Here is a 15,949-nt window from a genome sequence, read left to right as displayed (position 1 = left end):
TTGTTTTTACGTTCCCTTGAATTTGAGTCTTAAATCTCTAGAGGGCAAAAAACAATTCTATTTAAATTTTTTTAGTGCCCTAAAATATTACTCAAAACTATTATTTAGGATTCTGCTTGGTCCTGTGCCTCTCCTTTCCTGACTCATCTTTCTATAATAAGATGTAATGCCACATGGATCCAGAACTCATCTAACAACCTCATCTACCCAAAATACAACCATAAACTAGGATGCAGGTCACGAAAACCTTCTGAGTAGCCCAATGACATGTTATGAAAACCATGCACTAAAGGTGTCAATAATTCATAACATCAAAAATTAAAGGAAAAATACATAATTATATTAACAAATTATAAAATAGATGTTAATGAAATTAAACAGACACTACTAACAAAAGTTACTAATAAAAGTTGGGCTCAAAGAAAAAAACAAAAACACTTGAGCATAGAAAAGACAGTTTACTAAGAAACAATAACAAACATGAAACTATATAGAAGCCATTTCCAATAAAATTAGGAACGAGACAGGAATTCCTACTTTTATCTCTTTTTGTCAACATTGATTTAAAGGTTTTAATTAATGCAATAATTCAAGAAAATGAAATAACCATTATACATATTGAAAAGAAGAAACTAACTTATCTTTATTTGTATACAATAAATTAATTTTAGCATTTACTAAAAATAACATTAGAATGAACTAAAAAGTTTGGTAGAGTGACTAAATTAAAAAGTAAATATTCAAAAGCAAGTTTTCCTTTATCCAGAAATACCCAACTAGAAACTGAAATGGGATTTTTCAAAAATTATAAAATGCTTAGAAATAAATTTAAAAAGAAAGTGCAGAGTCTAATTCGGAGGGAAGAGGGAAAAATACCCTATAGTATCTTGTTAAAAGTCATAAAATTAGACCAGAGTGTTAGAAATAAAAAAAAATTGAAGAAAAGGTTGAAGGAATTCTTAGTTCACAGATATCACAAAAAAATAATGATAGCTAATAGTTACACAGTTTCTAAACAGCTAGGATTTATATAGCTCATAGAAGTCACTCAATTATAATAATAGCTAATATTAATAAGTTTCGGCCCTGTTCTAAATGCTTCAATGTACTTATTTAATCCTTATAGTAATCCTAGAGGAAAGTATAATTATTATTTGAACATTATAGATGAGGCTATGTCTAAGGACACAGGTTCCAAAATCTTTGTTTTTAGCCATTTTACTCTTCTGCCTCTGAAGTCTCTTTTCTCAAATTTTACATACATATCCAACGAGCTTGGTTATCTAGTCTTTCAGGATATAACAGAAAAAAGAGCAAAATCAGAAGACAGGGTGAGCAAAGCCGTCGAGGGTAACACTTTACCATCTAACACAAAAAATGACCAACAGTGAATGTAAGAACCACAGGAACACAATCATTTGTTCTTACATCATGTGGAACCAGAGAGTCCTGTAAGTCCCATCGGATCTTACTCTACCACTACAGCACAATAAAATGACTAATGTTCTTAATAGAATACCTAATCATAAAAAAGTAACATTATGCCCAACATATGTTTTAAAGATACCTAAGTACACATCCCATTTAAAAATAAATCTATCCAAACGTGTGTACAGGGTGAAAAGTTTGGTGCTTGAGGCTGTCCTAAACACTCAGCTGTTTAGATCCGCATATTCATCGTGGGTTCTAGATGGTTGACATTTTATTATTATTATTTTTTAATGCTTTCTGGGTATCTTCAATTCACCATCACTGTCTATGATTCAGTTTGTATGCATTGAGTTGGGGAAAAAATCTGTCAAATTGATACCTTATAGATGCTTATTGATACATTGATACCTTATAGATGCTTCTGGAACATTATAGAATAGTTAACAGATACAAGGTAGCAGAGGTGTTCCCTTGACCCTTCAAGCTTTCCTTTCATGCCATTACAAACAGAGAGATACAAGACTGTCCCTTACCGTTCCCCTGTGTATCCTGGACTGCAATGACATTGGCCGGTGGCGGCATCACACGTCCCTCCATTATGGCACTGACATTCTTGTGAACAGTTCTTTCCAAAGCGACCCTCAGGGCAAGGCTGACCACACACTGTGCCCTGCATTCAAAGAGACTTGGAAAATTAGATGGGCCTCCAGCCAGGGAACAGTCCAAAGGAGGAGGGAGAAAAGAGAAGAAACAGACAGGGAAGGAGGAGTATGGAAAAAGAGCTGCAAGAACATTAGATGAAGGGGCTTTTAGAACCCAGAAACTGTTCATCATCTTAAAAATGTTAGAAATTTTAAATAGATTTATTTACTCAGTAAGCCTAAATCTCAAGATACAATAAAAGATGGCAGAAGAGTCATCCTAAGAAATAGAAATACTCACATTAAAAAACTACAGCTGAAGACAGAGTTACATCGGAGTATTATGGTAACCTAAGGAATTTATAAATCCTCCTAAGTGTCTTACATGTATAAGTCAACAATACTTATTGAGCATCCATTACATAAATGACAACATCTGGTACACATGGACTATCCAAATGCTTTACCATATGTTCTAGAAAAAACATTATCATTGGCTTTATTTCTTACAATGTAGCATAACATAAGATAGAAATTTTGTGTACCTGAATGAACAATAACATTGCTTAGGAAATATTTCTACGGGATGAACCTAGACATTTTATTTCAGAAGAACGCTTTTATGTTCAGCACATTCAACAAACATTGCTGGGCCAAGATCAATAGGAAAGCTTATTTCCTGGAGAAAAAAAACAAGAGAGTAACTCGGACGTGTCTCCTGACCCTAGAGGGTATCCATCTTGTCAGGCACTGTCATATTTATTCCAATCCTATGTGGAAAAGAATTAGATACTGTACCAATAAATCTAGGAAATACACTAGTATTTTCTACTTCACTTGGCTGCATGACCTGGGCTTGTAGCTTACCATCTATTTATTAGTGTTATTGTCAGAGCAAACAACATAACCCAAATAACAGGGATTTTAAAAATTGTTGGAAGCTGTCACTTTGTTCTCCTTCTCTTGAAAAAAAAAGGCAGACGTGGGCACTCTGAAATTGGAGGCTAGCAGACACCAGATGGTTTTGTAAATGTTTATTCTGGATAGCATAAGAAAATAAATTTCCTCTAACTCCTGGCTACACACAAAGGCAGTTGGTGTGCTAATTAAGTCTCCTCTGTTGGTTTCTATCTATCTACAAACAGGGAAAGTTCTTCCACAGACTCTTGGAACCAAAACGCCTTTCAGAGATGAATCAAATCAATGCTTAACTGAATCATTTATGCATCAGGCATAATGCTTAAACTCTGAGAATCAAAGATTAGGTCACAACCCTTAATTAGCTGACAATGTGGTGAGGGAGACAGATGTAAAAATAACTCTAATCCCTCCATTGGAACACCACATATTAACATGACTAAAGGAATAATGTGCTTAGGGTCAGCCTGTGGTAAGCAGGGGTCCTGGTGAAAATTCTGCTCTCTCAGGGACTTACTCTGACTACTCACATTTTGTCATGGTCCCATGTGAACTTCAGAAATGCTGTTGAAATGTTTATGAAAAAGAAGGATTCATGTGAGCAAACAGCTTTAAGTAGGACATTATTTCTACTAGTTGAAATACATATGTGTGTGTATGTGTAATAGGAAGACACATTCATCTTTGAAAAGTACCTAGGATGATAGCACGAATACAATGTTATAAAGAGAAGTATAAGTTGGAAGCTCAGCTACACGCGGAGAAAAAGGACCTGAAGCATTTAGTAAGGAGCATCTATCAAGGTAGAGGGCCTAGGGTATATGAGAGGCTGGTGGCGAGGGCCAGGTGCCCACCTACTGGTACTCACAGTCCAAGCCTGTGGGTACGACTGTCTCACATCGTGACCCCAAACAAGAAGAAGAAAGCTTTAATCTCAAGATGAGGCGACTCTACATTAAATGTCTACACAGAAGTCCCAGGAGTAGAAAGCCTACAGCTCCTCATTCAAAGAACACATGGTTCTCTGGAGACTCTGCTACTCCAGCAAAATCCCTCCCTTTCCAAGGATCAAGCAACGACAGTGTTGGCAAAAGGCTGAATATAAGAAATGAAGGAAGAGAAGGAGTCAAAGATAATTCAGCATTTCTACCTTGGGCCATTAAGAGAAAAATGTTAGTTTTAACTAAGATTTAAAAAAAGAAAGAAAAAAAAAGTAGAAGAGGAGTAGCCTTAAGACAGGCTTCGGTGTACGACAAGCTTGGTTTTATTAACATTGACTTTGATGGGCCTGCTTGAACCCGCTCAGTACTCCTTCTTCAATAGCTCCCTTGTTCGCCTCATGCTCAGGCGCTTAATAAAAGGCCCTCTCACTCTGGCTTTATTGCTTCATACGGTTTCTCCAGGCTCTGCCTCCAGAATCAGACCTTGTCTTGCCTGCTTACCATTTCTAACTCTCACCTTGGTTCAGATACCGTGTTTCTCCGAAAATAAGACCTAACCAGAAAATAAGCCCTAGCATGATTTTTCAGGATGACATGCCCTAAACATCAGCCCTAATGCATCTTTTGGAGCAAAATTTAACATAAGACCCGGTCTTGCTTTCGGGGAAACATGGTATTTATTTTCCACTTATCCCAGTGATCTGAACATCTGGAACTCTGCCTTACTTCCTATGATTCTCACTGGGAAGTGGACTCCAGCTCTCCTTTGTTCTATGCCTACAACAAGGCCAATACCACACCAGTTCCATCCCAGTGGCTCCTAAGGCTCCAGCTTGGGCATAGCCCAGGCAGACAGTGGCTCCGTGTCTACCGGTAATCTAGGCTGGGGTGTCTAAAAGGCTAGTGACAGATGCATGCCCGGGCTCAGGTGAGGTCAAGTCAAGATGTGGAAAAATCAGCAGGTGATTGTTACAGCTATGGGTCTGGATGCAATTTCCAGAGAAGATTTATAATGAGAAAAGAGAAGAAGGACAAGACTGAAACCTAGGGAATACTGTGATAAAGTGGTATGTAGAAGAAGGAGGATTAGGAAAAGAGATCTTTCGTAAGAGAGGTAAGGGAGAGGGTTATCAGAGAAGTGGAGAAAGTTTAAGAAAGGGAGGTGGGTGAACAACAGTGTCCAAAGCTTTGGAGAAGTGAAGCCCACGAGAATGGAAGAGTGGAATGAGAATGGGTTTGGCAGTTAAGAAGTCACTGTAACCCTTCAAGAGCTGCTTCCCTACAGCTCATGGAGATGGAAAGTAATCATGAAGTGAATTGCTCTTTTATTTTTTGTTTGTTAATGAAGGAAACAGACATTGGTCATTCAGCTTCTGCCTTCCAGCACACATGTACAAATCAACTCAGAGGAAAAAGGATGAATATGATTTCCTGGTTTCAGAGAAATCTAGTTAGTAAGCCAGCTTTGACACTGTACATTCCACGTAACACTAAGCCTACATGATGCTACATAAAGAAAGAACATCGTGGTCAAAGTTTGGTAAGTATGGTGAGTTACAGCTTCCTCTTGGATTATCATACTTAGGCTCTGAGAAGTTCTGCAACCCTTGGGAAACGTGGTTTACTTCAAAGTGTCTCCAGCTTTTTATAACCTGATAACTTAATCGACAGAATCATATAACAATGATTCTGTTGAGAACAACGGTCTCAAAGAACAATAGTGATCCACAGAACATAATTATGAAAATGATTATTTAAATACATCCAGTGTTTAACAGCTCTGGCTGTCACGTGTAAGACATGTGTATTTCCCTTTTATATCCTCAGGGGAAATGCAGGACAGATGGCCTACTGTCTTTTCCTGTAAGGACCCTTAGTGAATTTCAAGTTCAGGACTGAATCACTTTCTACATTCTCTGGCCTGAAGGATCCTATCTTGGAAATGGTTGGTTGTTTCCAACTTTGGAAACTTTAACCATCAGTGTAACTTTCTTTTGTGCTAAAGTCCTCCACAGGCGTTTTCACTTGACTGCCCTGAAATAGGTGACTTTGGGAGGGAAGAGAGGAGCTTACCAGCCAGCCAGGAGGGCAAGAGCATTCCCCGGTAACGTGATGACATACTCCTCCATTTTGGCAGGGACATCTCTGCTCACACTGCGGGCCGTGCTTGCCAGGGGGACAAAGATCCTCACAGCTGAGGGATTAACGTGTGACAAAGGACACCATTATTTATCCAACCACACAACCCTTAGGTTCACAGACACAACAGCACACAAGGCCCTAAAATAGACAAGTTTTCTCTGTTCAATAGTGTTCACTTCATTAACATCAAGAGCATTAGTCATATTGGCTGGAAGGGTCTTGAAGGGGTCACCTAGTTCTTCCCTTTGTTTGGGGGTATTTTCTAATGAAACCATTTCAATTTGAGGAGCATCTGTCCTATCCAAGAGCACCAAGGATGACTCTGGTTGGACAAACACTCCTTGGTGACAGGAGCTTTCCATGTAACTTTCATAAAGCCCATGTGTTACACTTGAACTCTACTGTTAGTTGTGCCTTTGTTCTAAAGTCAAAGGAGACTGAAATGCTTGCATACCACCACCGGCTTTGTACATGTATTTCTCATAATCAATTTTCAGCATTCTCTTCTTCAGACTGACCAGTCTCCATTCTTTCAACCCCCTGCCCTTCCCATACTGTGTGAACGAATCTTCTTCTCTAAGCCTTTAATTGTCGTTTTTTGCTCTCCTGTGAAATCGCTCCAAGTTTCCCAAAGCCCGATTCAATTGCGGCCTTGATAAAAACCAATAAAAGTAATATTAACAATTAAATAGCTTGAGATGATCATCCATTCTTCTGAAAATCAGGGCTTTCTAGGCCAATGCAATTTTTTTGCTTTAGCTCTACTTTACAGCAGTACCACTGCCAGCAGGAAATACTTACCTAATCAGCCAGATTCCCCCCCCCCAAGTTTTAGTTGTGTGATTTACAAGTGTAATTTTCTCAGTAAGGAAATAAAATTTTTCTGTCTCCTACTTTTCTGGCAAATTCTTCCTCTTATTCCGTTTGCTAATTCAGACGCTCCTTGACTTAACAATGGTGGTATGTCCTGGTAAACCCGTCATAAACTGAAAACATCATAAGTGCAAAACGCATTTTATATACCTAACCTACCGAATATCATCGCTTAGCCTAGCCCACCTTAAACATGCTCAGAATACTTCTAGTCGCTTACAGTTGAGCAACACTCATCTAGTACAACGAGTACGCTGTAGAGTATCGGATATTTGCCCTCATGATCACATGGCTTATTGGAAGACATGACTTACAGCCACTGCCCAGAATCAGGAGTACCACACCACATATCGCTAGTCCAGCTAAGATTAAAACTTAAAAATTTGAAGTACAGTGTCTACTGAATGTGCATCATTTTAATACCTTCGTAAAATTGAAAAAGAGTGTATTGAACCATTGTAAGTTGGGGACCAGCTGTACAAGCAAACCGAAGAATGCCCTTCCCACAAAATAAAGTAGAGCAGGTGAAGTAGTTGCTTTGACCCACTAAATAACCCAGTTAACCTTTTATCATGGACTATTTCCAACATTGTCCCCCTGTCCTCTTTGATAAGGCACTGAAGCCACCCAGTTTTATCCAGTTAATTAACTTGCCACACAGAGCAAAACACTGTGGACCATTAACTGCCAGCTAGAAAAAAATGAATGCGATTGTGGGAGAATCAAAGCGGAACTTCAAACCTGCCCCAACAACTCCAAAATATTGCCGTCAGTACAATATCCTGGTCCTCTCTCTATCTTTGCCCTGCTGGAAACAAAGCATGGAACCTTAGACTCTGGCTGGGCTCAGATGGTCAAGGGTCCAACCACAGGAGCACCCAGTGGCCATCCCTGCTGAGCTCTGCATCTGTGCCTGGACGCCCGCCCTCTCAGTAACTCCAGGCAGCAACAAAAACAGAAGCACAGGAGTATGATGGTGGCAGCAGCATAACTACAGAAGTTGAGTGAGCTCTAACATGCTGCTCAGCAGGATGTCACTTACAAGGCTCCAGTGTATCCCGGTGGGCAGCGGCATTCCCCTGTGACGTGATCGCAGGTGGCGCCGTTCTGGCACTGGCATCTCTGGTGGCAGTCATTACCGTAGGTGCCCTGCTCACAGCGGTCCTCGCAGCGCCAGCCCCGGAAGCCTGCAGCGCAGTGGCAAGCCCCCGTGATGGGGTTGCACAGGGCCCTGTTTTTGCACTGGCACCGGCTGCTGCAGTGAGGTCCCCAGTGATCCCCATCACAGGCTGAAGTTGGGGAAAGAAAACAGTGGAAGGCATCAGAGCACGGGTTTGGGTAACGACAAGCTCTTCAGAACTAGCTTTCCTCTCCCTCGGGGAGGAGCCTGATGACCCCTTCATCGCCATTCCTTAGCTGGGCATCAGGGTTCCAGCACCAGCCCAGGGCCATGCTTCACACACTAAGTGAGCCATTTCCTGTCACTCCACGGCTTAAGCATCGCTACATCCTCCAACCCCACGCCTTTGCTCAGCCTGTTCCCTGCTCCTGGAGTGCTGAGTTGGATGGGGCGAGGGTAATGGCTAGGGGGGAGTATAAGTGGTTGTGGGGGGAGGGGAGACAGGCTAGGCAGATGGAAACGGCCAGCTCACGCAGGGGCTTTTACGAACACTAAGGAGTTTGGATTGCATCTTGTGGATCAGGGATTGGTAGTAAAACTATTTTAAGCAACGAGGAACAACAGATTGGCCTCCTAGTAAGGTCAGCTGGCTACGGTGAGAGGAAAGGGCAGAAGGAGCTGACCAGGAGAGGCAGGAACACCGGGCAAGAAGAATGGCAGGAGATCAGGAGATCGGTGAGGGAGCCTGACCACAGGCAGGCAAGATGGGACCCACAGGCAGCGCTACCGACCCTGCTGCAGGTCTGGGCCGAGCGCTCTCAAAGGAAACAGCAGATCTGCCTTCAAGGTATCAATCACAATATGTGTAACTGGGAGATAACCAGAAAAAGCAGGAAAAAAAGGATTAAAATGTTTAAATTCACTGACTTATTTTTAAAATAAGACAAACCTGAAACCACAAATGGGCAGCAAATAATGAAATAATAGGTCCATGAAACCAGGTAACATAAAGGCAGAAAACAGCAATTGAAAGATAGGTTTAAAAGTGCTATTCTGAAGAAAAGAAAGAGTGGCTGCAATTTGAGTCAATGAGTAGGAAAAGTAGAGCAGGGAAGGAAAAAAACCCTCAATCTCGAGCATTCTAAAACTTGTACAGAGTGATGATAAGCAAAACCTACTCTTAATATGCATTGCCTAGCCAGCCATGCATTTATTTATTAATTAGATGCTATAAAATCACTAGGGAAAATGCACCCTGCCTAGAGTTCTAAGGATAAATTGCTTTTATGATAAAAAAAAGTGTCATTTCCTAAAAATGTTGTAACTTCAATAGATCTGGAATAAATTACTGAAAAAAAAAAAAGAAAAACTAGGCACACAGCAAGCAACTCATTACACGTGCAGGATTCACCTTCCAATATGAGAACCTGCCTTTCATTTCATAATATCCAAGGTTTAAATGAATAATTCTGTTTTTAATCAGCATGGCTTTGGTCTCATTAGTACTTTAATAAACACACTTTAACGCAATTAAAACAATGAGAGAATTATTGAACCTAAAGCAGATCGAGAAAGCAATTAACTAAGAACTTAGAATCTTCTTTCATAAAATGAGATTAGGTGGTAGTTCCAAGATGAGATTTAGGCCCAATTGTTAGTCATATGAGTTGTTTCTTTATTGCCTGTGGATATGGATAAAGAAAATTTTCAATCGCAACTCTTTCAATCTAGGATGTATTCTTTAAAAAAAGGAAAATTGTCCTAGTATGTTCCTTTACATCCTCTCAGCTATCCCAGCTAGAGAAAGATCTATTCCGTTTTTAAGGTCCACCAAAGTAAATTACATAGTCCATTGTAACTTGGTTCATCAATCCTAAGAGTAAGGAAAAATCTTCATTCCATCTAAGTCAAATCCATTATCCTATAATTTGATCCTTTTTTCTCCTGTTCTCCTCACTGTATAGTCGACCCAGTTCATCCCTGTTCTATATATTATAAATGATCTTATTCCTGAAATGTGAATGCATCCTTGACCATGCTCTCTGCTAGACAAAATACTACAGCCCCAGTACTTTTACTCACCTTTAAAAAGTTATTCAATTTTTTTGCTAAACCCTCTCCAAAGTTTCCATATCCCTCTTAACTTCCAGGAGCCTTAGATATTAAATTAAATATCCAGTTTTTCCTTACGTAGAATGGACGATTAATTGATACAAAAAACAACTTTAGCTATTAAGATTATCTTGATAAGGATATCAAGATCATGGATATCGAAAGGATTTTTAAAAATTATGATGAGTTCTTTCCCCACTGTGACACTGTAATACGAATGGGCTAGAAAACATACATTTTACAGAATGTGTTTGTCAACAACAGAAGAGTGGTAGGAAGAGGTAATGAGGGGACAGAACTGGTCTCTCCTCTTCTCCATGGCCCATTTCCACAACCCATTCAACATCTTCTCTCCCAGCAGAGCAGTCAGGCAGAAACCACTTCTATTTTCTTAGGATTCGATTAAAAAACAAAATGAAAACCCTTAATATAGCTCATCATAGACGCAAGTTTACAGCAGAAATTGATAACTATCAGCATCAAAGAAAGGGTTTCAGGCTTTTAAAGAAATATCATGCCGACATGGCTAATTTCCTGGCTATATCTAAGCACTGTGGTATGCTTTGAAGTGACAGTTTGTCCCCTTGGGTCTGTATTTCCCTAAAAGGCCACTGATACATGGGCCTCACAAGTATTCAGTGAGTACCAACACAGGCTATGCTGGGGGCGGGGGGGGGGAACAATCCACATATAGAAACTTACAGACAATTAGGAAGGAAGTAGAATAAGTTGGGCACAGAAGCCTGGCTTGAATTTAGACATCACTGTGACTTCCTTTCCTGTTTTCCTTTGTCATATTTAACTACTTCAACACATCCATTTTTAAATGTGTCCCAGTGAGTTACATAGTTTATCGCATAAAAGCCCACTTTCTGCCCTGGTTACTACAAATGCAAGGGTACGTTGACTGTCTAAACAAGAGGCAGAATTTGTTCTTCATGTTTGGTGCCAAGCTTAACCAATTACCCTGATATTAGCACAGACAGTTTGGAGAGAGTCTGAACTCAAATCATCCGATCTCTTTTATTTAACACCTTACTCTAATCTCAAGGGGCAAGTGTTTCACTCCTCATGAAAAAATGGCTGGGTTGGTTACTCCCACTGACCAGTGAAAAAAAATGTAGTTAACATGGAAATAGCTTGAATATCCTAATGGGGAAAGGTAAATGAATACAATTTTGTTTCAGATTAAACTGTTAAAAACCCAAATGCGAATAAGGCAGTGATGACTCATTTTCAGCTTCTGGTTTCAGCTCTTACTGTGCTAACAGCTAGAAATAGGCTATCAGACGCAATGTGCCCAGATCCCTGCAGATGTGTCAGGAGACAGCTTAATGAGGGTCTTAAGCAGCACGGACAATTGCTCTATTAAGCTCTCATAGTAAGTTCGAAATAAAAGGAATCTTATAGTACCGAGTAATATCAGAAGTACATAGTCCACGTTACAACCGTTAGTGACAACTGGCAGAGCACTGGATCCTCTCAAGATTACGGATTCACCATGGAGCTCTCATGGCTATAATTTCCAATGATGCTGATAACCCACAGTTTACATTCGTGGGCTGAGTACTGAAATTCACTCCATTGATAACTCCTACCTACCTGCTATACTGGCCTAGAATTCAAAGAAGAGCAAAAGAGTGCATGCTTCTAGAAGTTTACAGTTTAGTGACAGAGACATCAAGTGACTAGGCAATAAAACACCTCTGAGAAGCAGTATGGTGAGGATATGGACTAGGTACGATGGAAAATGCAGAAATGACACTTAATCAGTGTTGGTGAGTCGGGAAAGGCTTCCCAGCTAAAATGACGTCTAAGTTGAGAGTTAAAGGCCATATTTACGTAAAGGATAGAGGATTTATACATACAAAGAGAAGGGACTGGAAGAGGAGGGAGGTTGTCGGAGGTATTGCATTCAGAGAGAATGAGACACGCAATCACCAGAAAACTTTTAAACAGCAAATGTTCATGAATTCCTGATTGGGCTTCTGCCCTATTGTATCATGGCCATTATCATTCCCCTTAGCCACGTGCACAAGAAGAAGAAGTATAGAAATAAAGGAAGATGGAGAGATATTAGATATGTCCTCTCCCTCCATCTGTCCTCCCCATTCTTCTAAGCTCAGCCCAGAAACCTCTATCCTTCAGATACATTTCTCAGACCCAATCTGAGATGGTCTCTGAAAATGGCATTACATACAGAGGGTACCAAAAGAATGTATACACATTTTCAGAAAGGAAACAACGGTATTTAAATTGTAATACAATGAACGATGCTATTATTCATTTGACTAACACCATCTTTTGAGTGAATGTCATACTCCACATGGTTACCATAATTCAATTCCATTTTGAAAAGTAATACATAGATAACATCTCTTAAAACATGAACATTTTTTTGGCACCCCTGGTGTATTCCAGGTCTCCCACTCATCTCTCTTGAATGAAACTGAATTTCATAGGTGTTACGACTCACTGACACCCTTTCTTGATCTTAGCAGTGGTCAACAGAAGGTTTCATACAACCAGTCACCTGGTTGACAGTGATGGTTAGAAGCATTCTGATTTCAGGGATATCGAACGGTGAAAAGCTGTGCCTCATGAGTCACAAAGTAAGATAATAGTTAAGAGAGTCATGATAAGCTCTCCCTTTTCATGAAAACCAACACTCTGAGGCATTACTATGGGAGAGCAGATTACCACTAATCTCTCCATTTTAGAGATTAGTCTGGAAAACTGTATCCAAAGCCCTTTATTCATAAATTCCTCTTTGGGAATTTTTCCAAAATAAATAAATGTATGTGTAACGACAATGACAATTCATAATAGTTAACTAACTAATAATACTTAGAGCACACCCATAGCCACTGTTCTAAGCACTAAAAATAGATGAACTCTCACCGCAGCCCTCTGAAGTATTGCTATCTTTATTTTATAGATGCAGAAACCATGATCCAGGTTACGTGCTTAAAGTTACTCAGATAGTAAGCAGTGAGGCACAAGACCTCCTGTCTTCAGAGTCTGCATTCTAAACCACTACATTTTACTCCTTGCAAAGCTATAAGAGTGTTTATCCCAGCACTGTTTATAATAACAAAAAAATTGAAAACTTAATTTTCTAGTAATAGAGGACTGACGGAAATAATTTTGGTATAATCATAATGGAATACTATGCATCGATTAAAAGTGGTATTAGAGAAGAATATTTAATGAACTTCAAAGATATTAGCAATATCATAATTGTAAAAAATAGGTTAAAAAACGATAGGTACTATGTGATCCAATTTTAGCAATCTATTAGAATGAACCAGATAAAACTGTCATTAATTGAGGTAAAAAATGGCCAAATATCAGCAATTATATATGGTTGGACCTAATATCTGGGAAAAGAGAGAGAATGAGAAAGAAAGAGATAGAGAGACAGATATTGAAAAGCTCTACAGTCAAATGGTACCATTGGGTACCTTTGGATCTTAAGAGTATATGTGATTTTTCTTTTATTCATTTGGATTAATTATGTTTTCTAAATATTATACAATGAACATGTATCCTTTTGGCACTAAGAGAAAGGCACAAAACTGTGTTTTAAATGGTTTGATCTGCTGAGCATTTATGTTGGACCAGGTTCTGTGCTCTGTGCTTTACGTACCTCTTTCCAGTTCTCACAGCAATTACAAGGTGGAGGTCATTATCATATTTAACACCCAAAGGATATTTAGGATGGGAACATTTAAGTAGAACACATGACTAGTAAGTGGTGGGTGTCATCAGTATTCAAATCCAAGACTTTCTGCACACAAGAGTCCAAGTACTTTTCAGGAGACCATTCTGCTCCTGAAGTAGTGAAATTATACATTTTGGTTAACCATAATATCCCACAATTATCTTTTTTGTCTAATATGATCTTTTAAAACAGAGCAGCAAATGATCAGACCTTTCACGAGCAAGCTTATGGGGTCAGCCAATGGACTCAATATTTAGGGGCAGTGAAAATAGGAAATTACCTCAGTAGTGAGAACATAGGGTGTTTCTTGAAAAGGAAATAAATTAAGGAGATGGTCAGATCTGAAGAGCTTCTGTAAGTGGATAATGATTCTATACAAACCAAATAGCCAGGAAGCTTGCTGTGAAAATAGTATTGATGTCATTAGTTTTCAGTGTACATGGACCTGAAAACTAGGCCCACCTATTATCTGCACATTGTTGGCGCTCAAGGTATATTTGGGGGATGAATGAAAGTGACTGTGAATTCAGGGCACTATAACTTTCACAAGCAGACAGACACGTAAAACCATCATAACGATTCTAGGTACATTCTCCTCTCCTAACCCACTTCAAATCCTCAGTCCAATTTTCCATGCAAAGGATGGGGAGAGAGAGAAGGGGTTCTGAGACAGTATGAGTTTCAAACATGCGTCAGCTTTCAGCAGCTATTTTATTTAAACCTCACAGCAACACCCAATGAGGTAGGTATAATTATTCCAAATTTCACATGCCGAGTGGTCTCAGATGATAATTTGCTCAAAGTCACCTAATGCTCAAGGGGCAAAAGCAAGGGTTGAACCCCAACCTACCAAGGTCTCCAAAGCTGTGACCTTTCCCCTCACCATACAGACCACCCTGAATGAGTAACGATCATCAATTACAAAACTGATATCAGTGATTTCATTAACTGCTTCTGCCTGCTTTCCAAAACGTGTTCCTTTAGGTCTTGTAGGACAAAATCTCACAGATGTTTGGGAAATAATACTTGTTTGCCTAAAATGACAGTTTCCAGGTTTCAAAGTGTTAGTAGCAGGTTCAGAAAAATGGTTTTGATAAGGGATGTCCCAACATGTCTGCAGCCACACATGGTATTAACAAAAACAAGGCATTAGGAAACATCTTTGAAGAAATGAAAAAGTTTAGTAAATCTCGTCTTTGTGTAGATACAGAATAAGAAAAGGAACACAGACGTAGACAGAAATGCCAACAGAGATGCTCTAGAGGAAAGAACAAGGACATGTTAATACACAGTTTCATTCAAATGACTCCATTAAAAAAAAAAAGTAGGGGGACGGGAAAGGATGACATCATTTTTCCCTTTGAGAAAGGAGTGATGTAGTAATGTTTACCATCAAGTTCACCTTGTTATGAAATTCATCAATCACCATCTGGCTCAAGGAGGGAGTATAAGGATTTAGCATTAGACAGACCTGGACTCCAGCCGAGCCACCACTGCTGCATAACCATGGAACCTTGAGCAAGTCCCCGACCTTTGCTGTACTTAATTTTCTTTTTGTAAAACAGGGATGGTGGAACGTACTAATTACACAAAAAGTACTTGTTGTTATGTGTGACACAGCACAGATCTAGTCACAGCAGTAACTTTATTCCACGGTACGCACATTGGAATATCTACCCAGGAAAAAGAACACTCTAGAAAAACATCCTCCCACTGTATATGACACTGGAATAACAGGCCTGTTGTTGGTTTGTATTATTTGTTTGTCTTGCATGAATCATTCATGCCAAAAAGGACAACTTGGTTCTTACAATGCGAGTTTCAAAAACAAATTGCTCAGTAACTCCATGAAATAAAAACAAGCCCTGGGATCACCCTTTCATCCCTTTTTATAAAAGCCAATTGGAAAAAGCTCAGGCCTGCAATGAAACTTAGCGTTACCTTACATTCTATTCTTAATTGCCAATTAAAAACTGGATTTAGAAATTTCTCACTTGTGTCTGGAAGTATAGGCTGGTACATGGGGCCCAGAAATGTAAAAGGAGAA

At 39.5% G+C, this 15,949-nt stretch overlaps 1 protein-coding gene across 7 annotated transcripts in view; it reads right to left on the bottom strand.

The window, feature by feature from the left end:
• The window catches only part of MEGF10 (multiple EGF like domains 10), a 158,400-nt gene that overhangs the window by 55,410 nt on the left and 87,041 nt on the right, over nucleotides 1-15,949 (bottom strand). For all 7 annotated transcript variants that reach the window (XM_033110933.1, XM_033110932.1, XM_033110931.1 and 4 more), the window contains 3 exons: nucleotides 7,989-8,235; nucleotides 6,005-6,125; nucleotides 1,965-2,101 (listed from right to left, as the gene is read on the bottom strand). In XM_033110933.1, the coding sequence (XP_032966824.1) occupies nucleotides 1,965-2,101; nucleotides 6,005-6,125; nucleotides 7,989-8,235 (505 nt within the window). The remainder of the gene's footprint in view (nucleotides 1-1,964; nucleotides 2,102-6,004; nucleotides 6,126-7,988; nucleotides 8,236-15,949) is intronic.

The sequence above is a fragment of the Rhinolophus ferrumequinum genome, chromosome 7 (genome assembly GCF_004115265.2).
Source record: "Rhinolophus ferrumequinum isolate MPI-CBG mRhiFer1 chromosome 7, mRhiFer1_v1.p, whole genome shotgun sequence".
Lineage (NCBI taxonomy): Eukaryota > Metazoa > Chordata > Mammalia > Chiroptera > Rhinolophidae > Rhinolophus > Rhinolophus ferrumequinum.
The sequence above is the reverse complement of the archived record's forward strand: the minus strand, read 5'-3'. Positions and strand labels throughout refer to the sequence as shown.